Source organism: Gymnoscopelus microlampas (assembly GCF_963454915.1).
Source record: "Gymnoscopelus microlampas genome assembly, chromosome: 10".
NCBI lineage: Eukaryota > Metazoa > Chordata > Actinopteri > Myctophiformes > Myctophidae > Gymnoscopelus > Gymnoscopelus microlampas.
The window spans coordinates 31,936,534-31,960,830 of record NC_139947.1 but is presented as its reverse complement, the minus strand read 5'-3'; the positions used below and the strand labels follow the sequence as shown (position 1 = coordinate 31,960,830).

The 24,297-nt window shown below is 43.2% G+C and overlaps 2 protein-coding genes across 8 annotated transcripts in view; one reads left to right on the top strand and one right to left on the bottom strand.

Annotated features, from left to right (window-relative positions):
* Positions 1 to 24,297, top strand: part of LOC311053829 (neural cell adhesion molecule L1-like protein) — an 86,018-nt gene that overhangs the window by 7,980 nt on the left and 53,741 nt on the right. For 4 of the 7 annotated variants that reach the window (XM_084069530.1, XM_084069526.1, XM_084069532.1 and 1 more), the window contains exon 2: positions 23,731 to 23,919. In XM_084069530.1, the coding sequence (XP_083925656.1) occupies positions 23,844 to 23,919 (76 nt within the window). In that variant the 5' untranslated portion in view covers positions 23,731 to 23,843. Of the gene's footprint in view, positions 1 to 11,528; positions 11,668 to 15,638; positions 15,732 to 21,110; positions 21,238 to 23,730; positions 23,920 to 24,297 lie in introns of those variants that run through there. The other 3 variants (XM_084069527.1, XM_084069528.1, XM_084069529.1) reach the window with 3 other exon arrangements.
* Positions 8,221 to 9,080, bottom strand: LOC311054185 (poly(ADP-ribose) glycohydrolase-like; the record flags this gene model as incomplete). Its single annotated transcript, XM_084070063.1, is given in 2 exon segments — positions 8,221 to 8,799; positions 8,802 to 9,080. Coding segments are annotated over 2 exon segments (858 nt in total).

The window sequence follows — 24,297 nt, the reverse complement described above, 5'->3', positions numbered from 1 at the left end:
TGTCATGTTCTGGGTCCAACCTTGGCCTGTATTCGTCAGGTATGCCAGTGTGGAAAAATCACTTTCACAGAGATACGCACTTGCAAAATGTACAAAACACTTCATTGCTTTTACTGTAATCTCTGGGGATTCTGCCTGACAACTCATCCAGAACTTCACAAGGGAATGTCATTCATACGTGAGCCCATCTTCACAGAGTCTGTGGATCTTAATGAGCTGATCCTTTTCTGTGGTAGTTGAGCTTGAAATACTTTTGGAATTGAAGCATTGAAGCACGAGGTACCACCAAGTAAACACCAAGTAAATTACTTGGGGACCAAAGTAAAAATCAGGAATATTGTCAGTCAGGAATGCACTCACTTGCTTATACAATACCTGTAGTACTTGTTGTCAGAGTATTCGCTGTACCCGTTGTTATACCCAGTGCAGTACCCATTACCACAGTACTATCGTTAGATATTACAATCAATGGGAAATGTATAAACGTTGTCATAAACTTGTTGTACACTAACCATTGTCAGAGTACTCAGTGCGGTACCCACTACTACCATATTTAGGTAGGTCCGGTTAGCCAATCAGGGAAACCGATTACAACAACAACAACCCCCCCAGAAACAGCTTTGGTGTCGGTGAGTTTATAAGTGCTCAAGTTATCAGCCATGTTTATTTTCAGCTGCATCTGGCATCAAATATCCAACAGCGGTTTGAATGCATCGGGTGTATTTGAGAAAGCATTTGATAAAGCTCAATTTTTGAGAATTCCTCTTGTTAAGTAATTCATTTATATTTGTAAAAAAATAAATAGCTCACCCAAAATGTATTTGCTCTCCCAGAGTAGTCCAACAATCACAGATTTTTACATATCAATAGATTTAATAGTCTTAGAGAAAGCATTGAAGCATATCAGCTATTCAGAAGTACTGTTTAAGCAGATAATCTACAGATAATGCATAAATGCATAAATTAGGCAATCTCCATGGTGAGCATTGATGAATTTGCTCTTGAAGGCCCATGTTAGCTTGACAAAATGAGAAATAATGTTCGGTGGCAGTCTAGAGTTGTCAATATTAAACTTCAATGTGTTCTTAAGTTCTAATGCAAACTTACACTGGCCTAAGAGCTTCACTTTCCATATTGACATCACTCCAGTGTGGTTCCATTCATTGCACCCTTGCCCAGGATAAACAAACAACACACATCAAGGAGACCAATTTTACAGTTCATTAATTGATAGCGTGGCTGATTGTTCTGCTAAGCTGTTTCAACACACTTTCCTGCTGTGTGTGTGTGTGTGTGTGTGTGTGTGTGTGTGTGTGTGTGTGTGTGTGTGTGTGTGTGTGTGTGTGTGTGTGTGTGTGTGTGTGTGTGTGTGTGTGTGTCAGTTTGTGCAGTCACATACCGCCTGCTTCTATACAACATTAAGAGTGGCTGGACTCCTATTCACTGTAGTTCAAGTTCAAGCGATCCTTTTGGGTTTTTCCTGTTTGGAAAATGCATGGAAGAGTGAATCTGAACTGGTTAAATCTCTATGTATTAGTGTAGTAGTGTGGGTGTGTGTGTGTGTGTGTGTGTGTGTGTGTGTGTGTGTGTGTGTGTGTGTGTGTGTGTGTGTGTGTGTGTGTGTGAGTGAGTGAGTGAGTGAGTGAGTGAGTGAGTGAGTGAGTGAGTGAGTGAGTGAGTGAGTGAGTGAGTGAGAGTGTGCGCACACGCATGCGTGCGAGCATGGGGGGGTAGCTAGTTGTGGACAGTTGCAGAGCTTTTCTTGGAAGGCCGCTTGTCCTCTTGTAAAATGCTTAAATTCTTACTTTCTCCGTCATAATCCGAAATAGAAGGCTCATTGTTAGAATTCCACTATCTCCTCTGACTGTGTGGCATGTTTGCTGATGTGTAGTATCATGAACAACAAAACGGCATGTAGATAGTAGATTACACCATCGTGTGGTTTCCACCAAACTTTCACCTGCCATTACATCAGAAAGGAGAAGGCTTCAATAATGCTAAAAACGTCTCCATAAGCATCCTTGGTCAAACCTCTTGCACAGACACCAGTATTCCAGTTGCCACGGTTTCGGGCTCTCCGCCTCTGAACCCTGCCAGCTCCTAGAAAACAAAGAGCAAAGGTCGTGACTGCTCCAGCCGACAACTGTTTGTTGGAATCACCCCTTCACACAGGGGGGCACAAATAACTTTGCAACCCATCTGAATAGGGCCAACCATCTTCTCTCCCATGACCACCTAGAGTGAAGCAGGAACTATGGTAATCTGGGAGTAAGGACACACACACACACACACATACTGTCCTCAACCTCCTTACTGCCCCTTTCCTTGAAAGCCCCATGCTGCACGTCCAGGGGTGTTAACACAAGCTTGATGGACAAAAGGCTGCATTCCTATATGCGCACGAGGAGCATGGTTTGCTGGCACTTGAAATCCTCTTCACTCCTTTCAGACTGAACTCTTTGCTGTTGAACAGTGCCCTCTCTGTTAGGAGCCACTCTTTTGGAGACAACTCCCATTTTGAGACAGAAATACAGAAATACTCTGTGGCATACACAACCCTGTTGACAACAAGGGCAATGTGTCATAGTCGCCAGTCTAGGAAGTAAACATCTCGTCTACTTATGGTCCCACTCCAGCAGATTTATTAATGAGTCATCATTGGAAACTCTCTCATAGTTTGGTCCCAGAGAGCCTGAATTGATGGTTACAATCCCAGACTGACTGGCTAGAAATAAGGCTGAGCGATATGGACAAAATCAGATATCACAATATTTTGGACGAAATACCTCAACATTGGGACGATTGTGTGGGGATGACTATTGGGGCTTTCACAAAATATTTACACAATGAGATTTTCCATAAATAATGATTAAACAGTAACAGTAAGGTAAGTGTAGACAATGACATCACTTTACTGTAATGCAGGTTACTAAAACCAGGAAAAGACATATCACAATATTATGATATAAAAAATCCCAGACGATATCTAGTATCATATCACGATATCTATATATTGCCCAGCCCTTGTTAGAAATCGCAGCATATTACACAATCCAAAGCACAATTTAACAACAAGACATCAAACAAATATCAGACTGTAGATGATGCCACACTCCATTCTTTTGTGGTTGGGTGGAATTATAACAGGTCCTCACCACCGCTCAGAAATGTCACTTGTTGTGGCATGTCATTCTCATGCTGTCGATCTGTTTTTTTTCTTTCCTTTTCTGAGTATCTCTTCATGCTCAACATGAGACAGTATGTAGCACTTAGTTTGTGAACTTTTATGCTTGAGTAGCGGAGGATTAAAAAGATTTGAGGTCACAGAGTGGTATTAAAGTATTGGCAGGTAAAGTGTATTTATTTTTACATAGTCATTGCTAGAACAGCCACCAGTCAACGTCATTTACATAGTCATTGCTTCGTAACAGTCATCAGACGACGTGAGCCCATTGTACCGGTTATTTTGAATTGATGCACTCTGCTATTGTTTGATCCACATTTCCCTCCATGGGCCTGTGAAATCCTTGGCTCCACTTTTGGAGCACACCATGGGAGGATTAACTTTGACCCCTGCACACAGCTCAATGATTTTGCTCATCTACCACTGGCATTCGTAACAACAGGCCCTGCAGTGAATGTCTGTCTTTTTCCTGCTGCTGGAATCTGATTCAAATGTTAATGAGCTCCATTCCCATGGTTCTCCCTCCTGTGCTGTAGATATCACCCCCCCAATAACTCATCCTTCCCCCTAACGTTGCATCGGCCTCACATAAACTAATGCGCAGTTGCGCACACATACATAAGCGTGCAAACACTATAACACATCAAGCACATGCACTTTCAACACACATGCATGCAGCACGTGCATACATACACAAGTAGCTAAACACTCTGTCTAAAACAAACATGCATATTTATGTACAGTGTGTACTGTATGCATACATACGTATGTAAAAAAATAGACTCATTAAACACGCACGCACGCACGCACGCACACGCACACGCACACGCACACGCACATGCACACGCACACGCACACACACTGCTCAGGGGAATCTTTCACAAGGTTCACAGCAGTCTTTGAGGCTGTGTTTGTGGTTATGGATGGTGGTACCTTTTGCATGGATGAAATCTGACGAAGTACCTTTGGGAGCACCTTTTCTTTAAAGGTCTTCTTGAATTTAACAATATGATAATAAAACCAATGAGGGTGCAAGTACAATATGATATAATCTACCACAAATACTTTCCCATGAAGAGATTGACTTCAGGCAGATAGAAAATGCCCTCAGCTAAATGTTCCTCATGTGTTGCCAGGGTTTTAACTGTCAGTCTGTCATGTTAGTTCACCTCAATACTTTGCACAAAACAAACAAACTCTGTGCCTGTTCAGACTTGGCAGTACAATCTGCTAAGATGCAGCACCAATAGACTCTAAATCTAATTTGTTGTTGTTTTGATACTGTTAGGGTATTTGTCAAGTGCATTTGCACATACCGGTACCTGGAATTTGTCCTCTGCATTTAACCCACCGTAACTGTAGGAGAAGCGGGCAACGATTAAACAGTTCCTGCTCCCAGCCTCCCACAGATATAAATAATAATAACAATTCAATGTGATTTTATTGTTTTCTTTTTCATTTTCTGTCTGGTGGTTTTATGGTTACTGCTCTACAAGGATAATGAAGACAACTTTAAAACTTGTATTCAAAAAAGTATTTCACCCACTCTTGTACACCTGTAAACTCACCAAGGCCCATTCTGTCTATATGAGGATGGGGACATCGGGAACACATTTGTCCCTACAGTGCATCAAAACCGTTTATCACCGTTCCAAATCTGGGGCTGACCATACAATTGTACGTCAGAATCAGAATTAGAATCATCTTTATTATCACATCAGAGGTTTACACGTGTAAAACAGCGGGTGAAACTTGTTTTCGTGCAAGGTCGATCGTTTTTTGTTGTTTCCAGAAAGAAAAAAAAGATAAGAAGAGGGGTAGGGACAGGGGGAGCGAGGGGGAAAAGAAAGAATAAAAAACAAGCAAGGTATCTGCATAATACTGTACATGCACTGCCGATTATAGGATTGCACAAGAGTGAACTTTTCAAATACTTATTTTCATAAAGATGGAACCACAACATAACAGGGTGCCGATGGCCTAGTGGTTAAGGCACATACCACATAGGCAATAATGCAGCCTGACAGTGAATCGCAGGTTTGATTCCTGAGCCCGATAGCCTTTGCTGCGCGTCACTCCCTGTCTCTCTCCCTGTTTCTTGTCACTCTTCACTGTACTATCCAATAAAGCCAGAAAAGCCAGAAAAGCCCAAGAAGAAATAAAATAAAAGATGGCTTCACAACAACAATGCTGGCGTGACATAGCTGCAGCAATAGCATGTGTGGATTATCAAGAGATCCCACATTCTCTTCCCTGTAAACATTTCCTGGCAGAGGTGCATTCATTAGGCACGCACAACACATGTTATTCTGAGGGATGTGATTCAATATTAATATTAATGTGATGGGAGGTACATGGTCTTGATGCATCAGAAGTCCAATCAGAGAAGCTTGCAACTTACAAAACCAAACCAAGAATACACAGGCAAGACATCCTTGCACAATTTAACTACTACCGATCGACGTGAAACTGTGCACACACAGAACCTATGCCCCAAACTTTCACATCGGCATGTTATATTGCCACCAGGAGGCCGATTTTTGCAAAACAATTGTTTTTATAGTACTTCTACAGATTTTGTCCAAACATCACACAAATCTGTACACATTATTTCTATAGTCATGTGACCATGACTATAGAGTATGTTTTTCCATATTCCATCCTGATTGGCTAAGATTGGCATCTAAAGTTTGCGGGAGTGGTTCGCTTCCTTATATTAAAATTGGCTTAAGGGAGGACCGGCTGGCGGGCGGCATAGAGTTAAAAATAATAGAGAGGGCACCGGATATCGCCTCCCATCCACTTGCATTGAGTTGCTCACCCAGCGCATGAAGCGAATTCACCCCTTCTTCCGGGTTGTAAAGTGTGATGGGCGTAGCCTATTTGGGGCCACTGTGATACGTTCTGCGTCACAGAAGTGACGCGTTTTACGTCACAGAGGTGCGCGGCCCCGTGCGCAAGCTTGTGCGCAAGCTCGTGAGTCAAGCCCATTGGTCGAAACCGTTTTCGCTCGTACATTTGCAGTGGCCCCGTCCGTTTAAGCTGCAGTACCTACGAATGGCCAGCATGTCCATTTCGCTTCAATGCAAGCACTGGGTTCTGGGGGCTTGGGCGGACCTCTGATGTCACACTCATGTCACCATGACTCAGCCAGAACCATATAAGTTCCCAATGCATCTAAATATGGAGTGTGTTTTCTAACCTCAATGTGTCATCATGGCATCAGGAGCAAACAAATCACTCAGCTCCATATATGGGCACAAAAGGGGGCATGCCCATACATGGTCATATACTGATGACATTAGGGATCTCCATATATGGGCATAAAGGGGACAAGGACTGACAGGTCTCCATATATTGGCATATCAGTCGGATTGGCGGTGCAAAATAGGTGTGAGGGCCATACAGAGATCTCCATATATGGGCATGGGCATAAAGGCCAGACCGCACCAATGCAACTAGTTGCGACTCCTTGCAACAAAACAGTTTTAAGGCCAGTCCACACCAATGCAACTCCTTGCAACTGTTATTTGGGATAATGGTTGCAAGTAGTTGCTTGTTGCAACAGGGACACGCATGGGAACCACAACGCTCTGGTCGATCTCATCGTTCCAGGCATGTCAGATAAAGTCCTTCCTCTACCGAGACCAGTAGCTCCTCTGAGAGATCCCTGATGGGCCGAAGACGGGATCACGAGCCCCTCAGAGGTCTGAGTTACTCTCCAGAATGAAAATTACTCTTCCAGACATAGTTCTTCTTCATCAGACCGGGATCCATCCGGCAGGAGAGGATACTCTAGGCCCAGGCAGCGGTCCCGCCAGACGGCCTGGAGGCACCAACAGCGATCTCAACAGTCCCATCGGACAGCAACGAGGCACCAGTCGAGATCCCCAATCGACCGGCGACATAACCATCTAGGGGAGATGACATATCGGGGACTGGTACCCAGCATACGGGTTCTCGACTCCCCAGACCCTAGGGTATTCGAGCATTAAGTGGAGCTTTGGAGGATGCCTTCCCTCCCAACACCCCTGAGAAGTTCAAGTTCCGCATCCTACGTGACCATCTGAAGCTGGAAGATGCCTGTTTGGTGGCAGAGTCCTATACAGCTTCATCTAGTCCCTACTGGAGAACTATGACGGCCCTGGCAAAGCAGTTCGGTCAGCCTCATCAAGTGGCCCTGCAGGGCATCTCTGACCTTATACGGGGTCCGCGCATCAGCAGGGAAGATAACGGGGCATTCCGAACATTCGCTCTGAAGATTCTGCATTGTTGGGCTTGTTCTCCAAGGCAGGGAGGGCAGGAAGAGTGGAGCTGGCCTGCGGAAACTACGTTACTCACCTCCTGGACAGACTTTCATCTGACGTAGGGGTGATGTTCCGCAGGTTTGCCCACACTGAACACATCCTGATCCCGTCTCTTCCAGATTTGGCAAAATGGCTAGGATTTGAGATGGAACTGCGGCCGACCGAGGCACGGAGGAGCTCTCGGGGACGGAGCCCAATGCGGGCTCTGCACCGGACAATGCGTCTCCCCAGCCCACGCAGGGCTGCTCAGCCACCCGCCGTCCATAGTCCACGGAGAGCTGCCCATCGAAATAGGAGACCGGTGAACGTAATGCTAAACACTACGAATCTGAATCCTGTGCAGTCCAAGGGACAGAAGGGAGGGGAAGACGTCAGAAAGTATTGCCCATACTGTAACAACACTAAGCATACACTGGACTACTGCGATAGCTTCAAACAGCTAACCATGGTTCAGAGAGAACGCTGGATCCTGACGGAAGGTATGTGCTGGAATTGTGGGCGATTTCATAAGGCCAGGGACTGCGATCTGCGGAAGAAATGTGCACACTGTGGCTGTTTGCATCTGGACGTGATTCATGGCATGCAACCTTGGGAAAAAAATTAAACAGGGACAGAACCACGGAGGAAATGATCACTCGCGGTTTGGGAAACGACCAAAGGTGGAGACCCTTGACACCAAACATCCTCCTCATGGGGCGGCGGGATGCATCACTACCGGTCCTTGCTAACCTATTCTGGAGGCACTTCTTGAAAGTGGCTTTCAAGAAGTGCAAGTGGCTTTTCAAGAAGCCCGTCTGAGCCGCGGGACGCCGGGGAGGAGGAGCTGACCTCCTGGTAGATGAAGGCGTAGAGGCTGACATCAGGGCGCCGGCCGAGGGAGCTCTTACACACGGAGCTGTAGTACCGCCCCAGGAGATCATAAACGTCCCCGACGCTGATGCACCTCTGGGTGAGGAACGAGTGCAACTTGTGGACGTCTGTCATGAGTTTGCTGTCACCAAAGGTGAAATAGGCCACATCTCGTCCTGCCTCAGCAGCTGCTAGCATCTGGAGCAGAGCTTTGAGTCGAGTGTCTCCCCCGAATGCACCGCAGCCCCAGTTCCCTGTGGCCACCGCAGAGAGATTCTCTTCTCTTTCCCCGGGGCGAGCAAAGCCACAGTAGGCCTTATTCATTTCTCTGTTGATCCTGGCAGGGTGAAACTGTTCCAGAAAGCTGTGGAACCGCAGTGCATCGATTGCCACAATTTCACATTTTCTCTGCCAGTCGTCCCTTGGCGTTGCGTCGTCATGCCTGCCGGCCCATTTGTAGCTGTGTTTTTACTGTACTGCTGAGTGCCTGTGATGATGAGGCACTCGTTGTGGCCCAGGGCTTCGGTGAAGAGGCGGGACGCGATGAGCTCCGGGTTGATCAGGAAACGGATCTCCTCCTGGACCAGCCCGGAAGCCGTCACACCCCCTCCCACAAACTGGTTGGCGAAATCCACCTGGAGCATTTCGTAGCCATCGTCCTCGATGGTCCCTTCACACGTAATGTGCAGCTTTGTGAGCCGAGACTGTGAGCTTTTCCAGTTAGGAGGTCTATCCAACATTTTCATGTGAAAATTTGAAAAATTCCCAAAATAGGGACACCAGGTTGAAAGTGGTTAAACACAACCCTGCTATCACCACATAAAATAGGCCAGAAGGTCATCATAAAATGGGATAATGGCAGAATAACGGGAGCTGACACAACCAAAGGAAGGAGACACGGACTGACTGATACAGAGATCTCCATGGGCATAGATATGGGCATATCAGTCGGATTGGTGGTGCGAAGTAGGGAACCTGTCCTCTAGTTAAACAAAATGCCTCAAATTATGAAGGCAGCGATTCCACTCACCTCTATAATGACTGAATTCCGAACATTGCTGGCCCACAATAACCTACCTGGCCTGGCGGAGACCTGTGCTCCGAGGAGCATTTTTTCTAGTTATACCTTGTTTTGTTTCATTATATATTGTTAGCATAGTCTGTGAAGCATGGCACACAAGCATTTCACTGCACATACTTGTATGAGTGAGGTACAAATAAACCTTCTTGGATGTCACAACAGTTGAAACCGCAACCCGCAATTTAGCACAGTAGCAACTTGAATAGGCGTGTCTGTTGATTTACTGAATTATCTTTGAGAACACCTCATAGCCTTCTGTGGGCAGCCTTCTTTTTATTGCACAAACATTGTGGGAAGTCTCTATGCACAATAAAATGCTAAGTGTTAATAATATAACTCTTAAGAGTGTAAAATATTACCCAAATGGACGTGCCAGACTTTTTCACTGTTCTTAGGAAGACCAGTTCTTAGTAATGACAGCAATTTCATTTTTTTCCCAACATGTTGTCACTTGAACAGATAAGCTTGTAACAATTCCTATGTATCCCATAATTACTATGTCATTGTCATAAGTACCCACCCCATATGTCCTTTAGGGCAGTGGTTCTCAACCTGTGGGCCGGGGTCCCCAAATTATTTTGGGTGGGTCCCCAGAGGTTTTGCTTAATGTGCAACATTGTTTTCTCACTTAAACAGTAAATAAACCAACATACAGTATAAGTGTATCTGCACATTTCTAAAGTTACGATTTAAGGACCTTTAAGACAAAAATTAAAAATATAACCATTACTGCGTCAAACCGGTCAAACATTGGCCCAAAATGTGTTATTTTCACAATTTGCATCTGTGGAACCGAGTGAAACAAAATGTATTGCCTCAACTCCTACAGTTCCAAGTGCTTGTCAGGGTGGGGGGTCCCCAGTTCAAATATGATTATTTTGGTGGGTCACAGCCTCAAAGGTTGAGAACCACTTGAAAGGCCATTTTTAAGGCCATTGTTACATTTTAAATGTAATAATTGGGCAAAAACAATCTTCACAACTGGTGGTCTTCAGAAAAGAGTAGACAGGGTGTTTGAGTGATAATTGGCAGTCAGCAAAGTAAGTTGCCATAGGGGATGTAGTAATCTCACTGAGGGTAAACAGGCTGGGAGTTAATACTTGGCTCTGAATACGGAACCAGCCTATGGCAGTTTAAATACAACCTGCCACAGTGTTTCATGTCTCTGTTATAACATTCATTAACCCCTGTTTTATCTTGTCACTTTTAATTTGATGCACCTGCTCGCAGGTTGAAAACCGCCGAGTAGGGTGACGGCTGTATATCAGCGTGATGATATGGGACGGTGGCGTTCTTTACAACCACTTTCTTTGCAGTGTCACTGCCTCACCCATCAACTCCCCCAAACTTCCGACTCCACACTATAGAACCCGTAAAACACTCCTTAATGGACTCTTTGAACTGGGCACGCAGAACAAACACGTTCATTCATGGTGTTCCAAAATGCAAATGCAGCAAGCCTCTGACACTTTTTAAAGGGGTACTCCTGTCATGGGTGTAAGACACCAGGGAGGCCATCGTTTGCAAAGGACACACAAATAATTGTCCCAAGACCCAGAAGCCTTCCATGCCCTTAGGTGCAGTCTCCTCAATCGGTATTGGCACCGACCTGCTCCATCGCATTAATGTTAATACAGTATGTGATAAGGGCGTACCGGGTTAAAGTGACCCGATAGGTGAAAGGAAAATATAGTGAATTTATAAGACTGGAGGAAAATACTGACCCGATAAAGTGCCAAGCTACCTTTAACAATGCCACATCATATTTTATACACCATCAGTCACCTTGTTTCAGGAGGAAGGTGATGCCATTTTGGAAGGAGTATCATTGACTTTTTTAATGGTAGGCTATCGTGATAAATTGACTCACCAAAGTGACTTACATTATTACTACCAACGCCTTGTGTGTCAATAGTTGCTTGATTGTGTTGCATATCACAGTCACGAAGGCCAGTAGAGGCCTTGTAGAGGCCTTATTTGTTTTAGTGCGAGTTTTTCGGGCAGCCCTTGTCACAGCTTGCATAAGATTTAATGATATTTGAGGAATGTGTGTGAGGTACACTTTAAAGTGGGGATGACTCATAAGCCTTATTCTCTCAAGTTGTTACAGCAGATGGTTTGAAACTCAGTGCCTCTCAGCGACTTATGGGGAGGGGAAGGTGTCATCCATTTCTGATGAATTCCAAATGAGTTATAGGACCGGTGGGCAATTTGTAACAATTTTACAAGGGTGCGATGGCTGCCAGGTAAATTGTTTTCCCTCACTTTCTTTCCATCTAAAATCTCTATTAATGTTGGAGGAGCATTGGGAGGAGTGTATAATGTTCACCATTTATTTTTATTGTGTATAAAACACTGATGTACAGTATTATAAAGCACTGCATATGTAATGCTCAGGATCTTTCACCGCTGTCCCATATGTCAACCATTTAACCACTTATATATGGTATATACATATACTTAGTCGAATGACAAATAGGGAAAATAGCACATCTACATGCTCATGTAGTAATCATGATGGTGTTGTGAGCTTGTAGAGGAAAGTGGTTATTGTGATTACAAAACGTTGCGCTCCTTTTTTTTATCTGCACAAATTATGCATGTTAGTGCTTTATGTCAAGAACATTTATGGGATTGTGGCTTATGGCTTAGGCTATTTTCATGAAGGCGAACAATTGTTAAAGTTGCAAGAATACTCTTTGCAAAGTATAATTTATGTCATGTTTGAGAAGAAAGCAAGGCTCCAGGTGTGTCCCTTTTGAAGAGAGAAACCAGCGTGTCTTTTCAGGATGATAGGAAGATCGCTCCATTCTTTTCTCTTTTTCCTTTTAGTCTGCCTTAATTTTGATGAATGTCAACTCCAGAGCAAGACTCTGCCGTGTAAACAGGGGGGTGGAGCGAACACGTGGAGGGGTTAGAGTGAAAGCACAGTGTTTGCGTATGCCACAAGACTAGACAAGTCTCACTCCATAGACAGGCTTGTCTTTTCAAATTGCCTAATTTATGCTCTGTTGTACAACTGTGTCACGCACCGAAAATAGCAGATCTACAAGCTAACATCAGGTCGCTTCCATGAGTATAAATCGGGTTTAAGGCCTTTAGTGGTGAATTTGAATCCACACAATAAGGGTAGGTAGAGCAGATACAGATTCTACACCTGATAAAATGCAGTCTGCCACAACTTGTCACAAAAAAATGCCTGGACTTCTCTGAAACATTGCAGTGGATATCTATCATCTCTTTCTTTCCCACCCACAAGAGCTACAGTAGATGAGAGCAGACGAAAGCCGGTGCTGTCAGTGTCAACAGGTGTATTCATGGCAAGCGGCAGTCACCCCCCCCCCCCCCCCCCCTCCCCCTTCCAACGTTTCTCTGTTGAACAGAGAAAACAAACAACATCTGTACATTTTACATTTTAGATATTGCTATACTTTTTTTTATAAGCAGACCAACACATTCTTTGTTATTGTATTCACACTTAATGCTTCATGTTTATAGTTCATCCAGCAGCACAATGTATGATTTAACCTGAAATGTAGTAATTTAGCCACAGAGCGACTTACAAGCGCTAAATCAGAGTAAAGGTGCGGTCACACATACTCATCTCAATGCAATGGGAGTGGCCAACGCATGCCAAGGCATCGAATGTGTCAATTACCCATGTTGTCTTGCAGTGCCAGAGATGAAGTGCATGGAAATCAATTTGTTGATGTGTAGTTTACATTGTTTGACTTATATTGGAGTGGTGGGCTCACAGAAAGAAAACTACAAGCCAAAAGCCTGACAAGTAGGGTCAACCACACGCTTGTTTCCTATTGGTTGATACGGTCAAAAGCTCTCCAACGCATCTGTTTCAGAAAAGCACATGTGTAATCATGCACTAATGCTGTCTTCACACTAGTGTGACAAAGCAACAGGCCAGTCATTTTCAATGGAAAGCTCATGCCTGTCACTTGTCGCTGCGTGAGTTGAGCTGGCTTCAACTTTTTTTTTGCGCTCCAATGACGCAGTGAAGCATAAAGAAATCATGTTTTTGATTCACCATTTCCACTCACCTTGCCTCTCCCCACAATTCATGCTCCATTCTGTAAATGGAAGAAGAACTCATTCTTGCCGTTAACCAGTTCCCTGTGCTATTTAACCCTACCCTTTTCAATTACGCAGTGTGGCTTGAGCAACATCTCAACAGCGACTCTGCATCAATGTAGCTGGTCAAACTTGGTAGTGTGAATGCAGCATGACGCCTGACACTTGTTGCTGCGTCACAGGTGTTACGTGCTACGAAAATACATAATGCTCCAATGACGCAGTGAAGCGTCAATCAATCAGATGTTTGTGTTTCACCATTTCCACTCCCTTCTCTTTTTCCACAAATTCCTGCTCCGTTCTGGAGCAGGAATGAGAAAAAACTCATTCTGTGCTATGTAACCCTATACCATTTCATTTAGTGTGGCTTGAGCAAGACTTCAATGGCCACTCAGCAGCAGTGTACTGTAGCTGGCCACGCTTGGTTGTTTTATAGCTTTGGTCGTCACTAGTGTGAACGTGGTATGAATGGCATGTGCCCTAGTCAACAAACAACAGGGTAAATAGACACATAACTAGTGTGCAATGTAGTGCTGCAAAGCAACGAATAGGCCTACCAGATAACAATCAAACCTAGCATCTGTCTAAACTAAACATGCTATTTAAAAATATTCAAAGCAAAACTAATCTAAATAACAAAAATATGTGAACAAGGATAAGAGCTCAAAATTAGAGCTCATTTAGGCCAATTAGCTTAATCAATGAAAGATTTATTTTTAAATAAATATCTAAATGAATATATATCACAATATAATATATCACATGAAACCATAATTAAAGATTTGTCTGACAATCACTTTGGTTGAATAAACATTTGATGGACGTTTTATAAAAGATATCACTGAGCTAATACCACTTTAGATCTTCAAGCTCATCCCATAATATAATTAATTACCAGCTTATGGACTATAAGCTGCAGTATTGCTGCTGAAGTCACAGTGACAACCGTATCTGTCTCTTTCTGCAACACCAACGATGAAGTATGTGTCAGGGTCAACTAAGGCGTGAAGACTGGGCCTGCTGGTGGCCTCAACACTTGAAGAGAGGAAGCTGGGAGTTGTCTGTTTCCCTCCATGATGTCCCTTTGCTAAGCTGTGGCACACTGATTTAGCTCCTGAATGCCACTCATTGTCCCTCTTAAGTGGTGCCAAAGCATGTGTTTTATACAGACCCACCGAGGAACAGGCATGTTGTTTCTGTAGCTGTGAGCCAGTCTGTTAAGTTGTTGCAGGCGACAGGGTTTGATTTTTGATGTATTGACATTATGAGAATCTTTGGTGTGGCTGCAGTTCAGTAGGGCATACTGCAATTAGTGCCATGTTTCTATGAACAGGAAATTGAGAGGTTAATGAGCGGTTGGTGGCGGATATTTCCTTTGCCGAGGAAATACCTAATCCTCAGGGACTGTGTTTTAGTATGGTAGGGAATTTGAGGTAGTAAAATGTAATGGCTTGCCAACTGTTTTGCGTGCCAGACTTGCTCTTATTTAGAGGCCTGCTTCTTCACAGGTCCTCACACAGCGTGTGTGCCAAAGCTCCAACCACTTAACCCTTGACTGAGCAAGCTTGCCTGCACTCTAATGAATGACACTCCTCTGCAAAATAGATTCTGCCTACGTGCAGTCGACAACAATAACATTTATGTCGAGGGTCAGATTAAAGCAGTGAAGGCCTGTGGAATTCAGCCAATTCCCACTATGGCATAGTTTTCAGCATAGTATATAGGGAATCGGGTGAACAGTCATTGGGTTTGATGACCCCAGAATCTTTCACGCTGTGGTGCATTCTGATCAAGTTGCCAAAACCAATCAGCTGTGAAGAATGGCCACATGCACCAACTTCAAGCGAATCAATACTTTCATCAACCGCAGGTCATGTCAACCCCTGGAACCTGGCCAAATGCATGGGGAAATGAATAGTTTGAATATCTTTAGCCATGACTTTCCTTGCAACTACTTTGCAATGCTTTTGCTGGAGCCCTTCAATGGTTTTTCAAAAATGCTTCGTTCCCCCGAACTTGCAGCCAAGTCACCCATGTCTTTTTTTTTTATTTTTTTACATAACACTGGAAGTACAGGTTTGAAGTGTGATGCATTCGATGTGTGGGCTGGCTTTCTGCCCCAGATGATTACTATGTTCTGAAGGGTGCTTAGGCAGCCTCATACACAACAACAAGTTGACATGTTACAGCTGTGACTGACGAGCCATGAAACACTGTCTTGAAGGTAAGGAGAGGGCTTGTTTTACGACCTTACCTGCTTGCTTCTGAAACTCTAGGGAGTCAGCACAACTGCTGGATATTAAGGATGTTTGGGCTTCTGCCATTTCCTCACTTTCTTCACTTTCTAATAACAAATGAAATTAAATATAGGGATTGCACTACCGCACAACTTGGCATGCTACTTGTTAAGGTGAAGGAGGTATTTCCACCCAGGAAATGCACTGTAATGAGTCCCTGATTTAAAAAAATATATATTTTGTTTTTATTTTAATCAGGGATTTGGTAGTATAATAAAGGCTACTATTTGGCATTCTACACTACAGGCAGAGATCGTTTAATATGAAAGGCAGTCACAATTTTTCTTCATCAGTCAGTCAAATACACCTAAAAAATTATCAGTGTTAATTTATCCATTTGTAACTCTGAGAGTGTACAAATGTATCCACCCAAATGGACCACTATGGGTCCATTTACACGTGTAACCCACTTGGTTACACTTACTCTGAGTTAAATTATCACTGAGGATTTTACTGTGTAGTTTAAAAAAAAGAGGGGTGGAATATGGGGTGGATGTTATGTGCAGTGCAAAAGGCAATCAGTTAACATATCTACATTGCATGCAGTGATCAGTCATGATACTGATCACAGCTGATTCACAGATTCTGTTCTTTTCCTTAAACATTGATTTGTGTTTACTTTGAGATACTCATCTACATTTACAGGCAACGACTAGTATGCCGACAGACAGGCATGCACACACAAACACATACACATACCCACACCCAACTACATTCATTCGAAACACCCATACGCTAATGTTTCCTCTAGAACAGTTTCTCAACCATGAGGTGGGTTATAGGGGTGCAGCACTTCATTGAACTACGTGATTTAATCTACTATAAATAAAAAGATTTTGATCATTGCGATGCAACGCATTGTGAGCATGTAGATCTGTATTCATTAAATTATTTGTGCGTGACACTGTTGTAGAATGAAGTATAAAATAGGACTAAGAAAGACTAATGGACTAGGTTGATCATGAGACTAATCGATTTAGTCTGTTATAAAAAAGTTGATATACTGTATAAAAAGTAAAAATACAAATGTTCTTCTGGACTATTTTATTATCTAAAAAGAATAATCAGTAGTTGCAGCCCTTATGGTGTTCTGACAAAGTCATGCACAAAGAACCACTTGAAGGAGAGGAATATTATATATTTTGCATTGTGAAATCGACTATTCATTACAGTAGTACTGCTTGCCAAGTATGCATATGGCCTACATTTTTACCAGTTATGGGGGGTCACTGACTAAATATAGACACACTTATGCACACACGCACACACATGCACGAGAGAGCAAGACATACAATAGAGATATCACTACTCATCCACGACTGGTTTTGATGAGCACTTCTTCACCTGACTCAGTCGACCAAACAAAAAACCCTTTGAAATTCATGGCGGTCGGATTAGGAACTAGTTGTAAAAACCTGCCCAGCATATCTCAGCAAGCTCTTAATGCTTAATAGCTTTTCTAGAACACACCAAGAATTGGCTTAATTATATATTCCTTCTCATCACATTTCCCTTTAAGTTTTACAGAATTATTAAGTAGTTGAACTTATTTGACACAGCGTCATGGCTCGTGTACTTCTTATAAAGCAACCTAGGAAGGAGAAAGTGTTTGAGAAGATCCAGTCATGTTTGTTCAAGATTGGATTGTGTTTGTTGGCTGTCTTCATCTCTGTCAGCAGTGACATGTTTGAGGAACTACGAAACCTACTCCTCCTATCATTGTTGCATTAACTATGTTGACAATGTACTTTTTTCCCCCTCTGAAAACATTTAGTAAATCATCCCTGTCATAGCTCTACACATAGTTTGATGACAATAGCCATCATCATTACACTAGATGTAACCTGCCTTGCTGTCTCTTGCCTTTCTTTCATTACATTGTCTACAATTTACTGCTTTTTAATCTCTGTGATCCTACGTTGCAGCATATCAAGTTTGTTAACAGGTTTGATCTGATGGATGCATGCATTTTGTAATTGTGTAGTGCGTGACCTTTGCTCAAAGTCAAAGGTAACAGCCTAGCAATTACCAGAAAATGCCAAAGGCAACAACTGTGGTTATGGAGGAAATGCATCATAGCAAAGGCATATGGGAAAGGACAAGGGTTGTTATTTAGTTATTACAGCGTGTCAAGATGTTGATGAGGCATCAAACAGGAATTCACCCTGATGAACGGCACTGGTTCCGGAGGTGGTTGAACTAACAAGGACCAATGTTCCGGCCGGATCATGAGCTCTGACAGAAAATACAGTCACAAGCCAGCGTAACCTCTCTGAATTCATTTTGTGAGTTTCTTGCTGCATGGCATAATGATGGTAAACAGTTATCATAAGCATAGAATAGAATTACAATTACAATTTACAAGGCATTATCCAGAGTGGCTTACAAGTGTGAGATCCAAGTAAATGACTAACCCTAGTCAACAAACAGAGTCACATAAGTAGAGTGCAAAGAAAACAATTTAGCGCTTCAAAGAAACTAGCTTACCAGGTAAACATCAAATCTATCTGACCAACATTATATTTAAGATTCTTAGCATTTGTGGTCAAGCAAGAAAATAACTAAACAAATTCACAGGAGCGAAAACATAATCCCTCGCCTTCGGCCGTTCCGGCCTCCCGGCAGGGATAAACAAACATAATTATGTGAACAGGTAACCTAATCATCTACATAGTATAACTAGCATCTATCAACACATGCCACAAGAACAGATACAAGAATACTAAGGGTTGAAGTAGAGTCTGAAGAGGTGAGTTCTCAGACTGTGACGGAAAATGGGGAGCGAGTCGGGGGAGTGGGGGGTGTTATTCCATAGCTTGGAAGCCAGGGATACCAGCTCAGTGGCCTTGTGGTTAGAGTGTCCGCCCTGAGTCTGTGAGGTCAAGGTTCAATCCCTGGCCTTGTCTACCAGAGACTATAAAAAATGCTTCCCATTGCCTCCCTGCTTGGCTCTCACCATAAAGGGTTGGATTGGGGGTAAGTCAATGCGACACGCTAGCGTCATGTCCAGCAGGTGTACTTTGTACATCAAGCTGCCTCATGCTAAGGAAACAGAAGATAGGCTTGAACTATTGGCCACAAGGCCTTGGGAATTGTTGGTCACAAGGCTATACTTTATTGACAGTGCTTACTTGGAAGCCAGGAGGAAGAAGAGTCTAGAATGCCGTAGCGTTGACCAGGGTGTTTTAGGGAAGGGACGAACATACTTCCATGTGTTAGATAAGTGAGTGGTAAGTGGTTGGATCATGTCCTGAAGGTAAGGGGATGCCATGCCCTTGACTGCTTTGTAGGCCATCACCAGTGTTTTGTACTCGGTGTGACAGTAGCCGGAAGTTAGTGAAGGGAACGCAAAAGAGGGAAGAAGTGTGAAAATTCTGGGAGGTTGAAGACCAGGTGTGCCGCAGCATGCATGTCAGCAACATCTCTTAAAGATTATGATGTATTCTGTTCTATTACTGTTCTATTTCATTTCTTTATTTTAGTTAAACAAACAAACAAACACACACATTGTCTGAGTCTATATTTACATACTATATGTATATGAGTCTATATACTGTATTGTGATTGGCTAATCCACCTCATTTACCTAATTTGTAATTGTAACCTAGCAATGGTTACTATTGGTAACAAAACAAAGTAGTCTTTCTTGCCTATGCTTTCTAAAGATTAATAGTGAAACTGTGATTTTATAGAAACATCACACTTGAGCAATAACATACTGACATTACTTTACTTTCCCCAACACCCACAACAATAAATGCAGGTGACATCATATATGTATTTACCCTAGACTAGACAACGTATGTTATACAATACTAATTCAGAACACTGTTGTTTTCCCAAAACATCTCATAATTTGCTAATTAATAAAAAAAAAAAAATCACACCAGTTCTCAGATCTTTACATTGGCTTCCTGTCTGTCAAAGATTTCATTTAAAAATGACTGCGGTTAGCTTATAAAGCACTGAATAGTGTAATACCAAAAAGCATTTCTGAACTTCTGCTATGAACCATCCAGACATCACAGTTCATTTGGGACAGGTCTGCTTTCTGTCCTCAGACTCAAAACTAAACATGGAGAAGCAGCCTTCAGTTATATGCACCACATATCTGGGTCAAAATCCCATCAAATTGCAGGTCTGCTACAACCCTTTTAAATCCAGGCTGACAGATTTTCTGTTTTCCGTTGTCTGTATTAAATCATATCTGAGGCTTTTATTCTCATATTCATACTCTAGTTTAGCTTTTATGTTTTTATAATGTGTTTCTATTGCACTTTGTCTTAATGCTTCTAAATGTTTTGTGTAATGCACTATGATTGATCTTGTTGTTGAAATGTGCCCTACAGCTGTCATCCTTTTGTGTTTAGTTTTAGTTTTGTGTACATATGGTCTACACAGCCTGTCAACCTTTGTGTGAATATATAAGTGCTCATTTGCTTAGGTGTGTGTGTGTGTAGTCTTCACCTTTGAGCCTCTTTCCGTGGGTTTTTAAATGTGACTCTTCCTTAGCCATGGACACGATCCATTTGGAGTGGTGACAGATGTCCTCTCTTAAATAGACGCCCTAATTAAGTTTAGTCTTCTAGGTAGACAGTGCTGTTTAGGCCTAAAGGCAGGCACTGAAATGTTCACAAACACATCTCAGTGTTTGGCACAAAAAGCAGGAAAATAAATAATATGTGGCCTAAGTATTATTCACTTACAGAGATCATGTCTATTTTTGGCATCTGCTTCTCCATTCTTACACTGCACAGTGAATTCCAGGGTGTTAACTTAACTCTTAACATGTCTCAGTACCCTCAAGCGCCGTACATTATGGTGGGGGTGAGGGTGGGCAATGACATTGTACCACCATGGTCTTGTGAAAGAGTGATGACTCCCTTCCGTTTTCAATGGGGCCAACAGACATTACATTGAAGTCATTCAGATGGAACCGGGCGTAAATGGGTGTGCATATTTAGTGGAGGAGGGGAAGGATGGAGGGATGGTGGAAAAAGTGGGTGATGGAGTGAAAAAAAGAGTAAGAGGGAGAAAGGCAGGCCTGTACTTCCTCCGTTTCTCTAATGTTCCCTGAATAGCCCCGCGGCGCGGTTAAGGCTTTGTCCCTGGACATTGTCACAAGCTTAGAGGACCCTCCTCTGCCAAGCGAGAATCTATGGCGACATATGTCACTTCAGTGAATCTCCCATCGCTCCGTTAGTCACTTGAGTGGAGGGGCGGTCGGAGAGGCGTTTCCCTGTACCAGAGGAGAGGCGCAATGTGAGCTCTCTGGGGGTTGAAAGACAGTCCCAAGAAGTCAGGGATGTCGGTCAGAAAGAGTTTGTTGGAATGTTGCCCAGCCACTTCTGTCCTGTATGTTTTTTTAATGGATTTGCAGTGTGCTTGCTTGTGCTTGAGGTGGACTAAAGATTTAGAATGACTCAGATGCCAGTAAGTATTGTATATTTCATAAATAAGTGTTCTCGTTAGCCCCAGGGGAGCTGTGTGTCTGTGCACGTGTGTATTATGCGAGTGACTGTGTGTGCATGTGTCAGCATGACTTGCGTGCCAAGCACACGTAGATGTCGCACGTGTGGGACATTTGGGTATATTTCAGTGCATTCAGCTGCACCCGTGCAATCACACATGCTCAGTCTGTGGGAGTGGAGCTGTAATGTATACAGTGTATCCTGGCAAGGATTAGTGGCGTAGTTAGTAGACAGACAGTGCATGTGCTGGCCAACTATCGGCTCAGCAGACACAATCCCTTGGGATTTATGGGTATGCCCTACCATGTGTTCAGGTAATACATCCTTTGGTTTCCCCAAACAAGTGTTTTCTGTTTACACTGGCAATACACCCTGTTTTACACTCAAAGGATTTTACTTTCCAGGTATAATCTGAATGATTTACAGCGCGTTATGTCAACTGTGATTGTTTGAAGTAACATAAAAGCCACAGAGGTTGCATGTCAACACACGTGTAAGGCAATAAGTTGCCTAATCCACAAGGGTCTTCAGAGCTGTGCACCGATAAGACTTTTGTAAGGTTCAATCCGGCCATATGTTGTCTCCCACTTGTAAGGATAAACTCAGATCTGGATGAAAGGCCCCGCTTCTGTCAGCAGTAGAGTACACTCCCTCCTGCTTGACTCTGTTGGCTTTCCTGGGTTAAAGTGGTTTTCTGCATTCAGAGAATGTTGATTTAAATCACAGCACTCTTCTATCATTAGCCCCCTTTTGTTACAATGGTAGAATGATTGTCCAAAGTGCTCTCTAGTGTCTCTTTCTGTGTGTGTGTGTGTGTGTGTGTGTGTGTGTGTGTGTGTGTGTGTGTGTGTGTGTGTGTGTGTGTGTGTGTGTGTGTGTGTGTGTGTGTGTGTGTGTGTGTGTGTGTGTGTGTGTGTGTGTGTGCGCGTGCGTGCGTGCGTCACCAAACATATTTTGAGTTTCAAGCAGTTGATTACACAGTGTGTTGGCCACTTTGTAGTTGTTTGGTTGTGTGTGTGTGTGTGTGTGTGTGTGTGTGTGTGTGTGTGTGTGTGTGTGTGTGTGTGTGTGTGTGTGTGTGTGTGTGTGTGTGTGTGTGTGTGTGTGTGTGTGTGTGTGCGTGCGTGCGTGTGTGAGTCAGAGATCGTGCTATGACTTAAAATATATAGACCATCACAGCAGTGATTAGAGGTAAAGCAGCTCTGTAATTCATAAATACAAATGTGTATCTATAAACATACTTCAGTTTGGACTCAGTCCACTATCTAACCAGCTTGGCTGGAGATTCAGACCACCGAAAGATAATCACATAAATCCTCATTGAGAGAGAAAAAAGAATGTTTTCATTTACTCTGATTTCGAGTAGCTTAATCCCAAATCTAGTGTAAAACAATTAGCATATTAACCTCTATTACTACGGAGGGACAACACAGTGCCTCAGAGGAACCCTGTATAGTATCATGTCATTGTGATGGTGGAATGTGATTGGTTTAACACCCCCCATTCTCTTGGTAGCAGGATTAGCATGGAGGGGCAAGCCCATTTGGCACTGCTAGCACTACTGCCTCAGTATGGGCAAACTGGGAGAACTAAGCTGTGTGAATACCAACATGGCTTACCACCGCAGACCAACCATCACAGGACTAGAAATCACCACCGCCAGCAGCTTAGCTGTTGTGCCAACGAGGGTTTATACTGCGAGCATGCCATTTGATGGCAGCAACAGCCGACCTATACTGTTCACAAGGAAATCCCCAGACGGGGTCTCTGCTGTGTTGTAATACAAGACCAGAACAATGAGTGGACAGCCACCGCCAGAGGATGGATTGGCTTGTCTGAATGAGGGCTTTTCTACCATCTAAGGACACAGTCTACACACAAAGGGGGAAAAAACGAACTAAACAAAAGCCAAAAAGCTATTACATACACTGTTGACAACGTAAAACCAAGCTCTAATGAAAAAGCACAAAGGCCTAAACGCACGTAAACATTTGACAGACTTCAAGGGTTCAAGGATTCGGCAATCGTTGTCATTTCAGACATGTAGGTACATGACGGGGACAAAATGTGGTGCTCGGGTCCTGGTGTATAAAATCAGATCTAAAAAATAACAAAAAAAGCAAGAGAGAAATCACCAAATCTCTCTATGGTGTGTTATCTTTTCTTTCCTTCTATTATTTTAAATGTTTTAGATCAGATAGTTGTAAGGAATTCGGCGCAACTAGCAGATCTGTAAGCTGACAACACAACATGTTGTCAGCTTGTAGATCGGCTATTTTCAGGAAAGAGACTTTTGGTGTAGACTGTAGAGGGAAGAAAGGAGGGGGCCAAGTACAGACCCCTGGGGGACCCCGGGCAATGAAGTATATAGTTAAACATGTGATAAAAATCGATCTGATTTTTCTTTTTCAAGATGAATGAAAGACTCTTTTTGTTCTTTGTTTGTCTTTCTCAGATGCTTTGTGCCTTGAAAGGCCTACGTGACACAAGCTGATCAGAAGTACCTAAAGCCACAAGCCCACCAGGACAGTATTCTCTCTACTGTCTCCATTCACCAGAGGAGGGGTCATGATGTCATTGTGGACACTAGGCCTCGCCCTCATGTTGACCTCAGGAGCCTCAACCCTGAACATTCCCTTGGAAGGTATTGCTTTATTCATCCTAAAATGAAGAGATACCATGTATTTGTCTGTGATGTCATAACTACTGGAACTATCATCTAGCGCAGTGGTTCTCAAATTAGGGTCCGGGGACCTCCAGGGGTCCTTGAGGGAGTTCCACTTTGGTTCCATTTGTACACTCTGAGATAAGGGGGTCTGTGGCCCAATGCATATCAAACTGGGGGTCCTTCAAATTAAAAAGGTTGAGAAACGGAAGTGCTTCAGACTAATAATGATACTAAACTGTTTTGAAAGTGCTTTTCAAAACAGATTTGCGAAGTACTTTACAATAGCAAAACACAATACAGCCATAAGGAAACTGTGAGTGAAAAGTCAAATAAACATCAATACAAAAATTATAA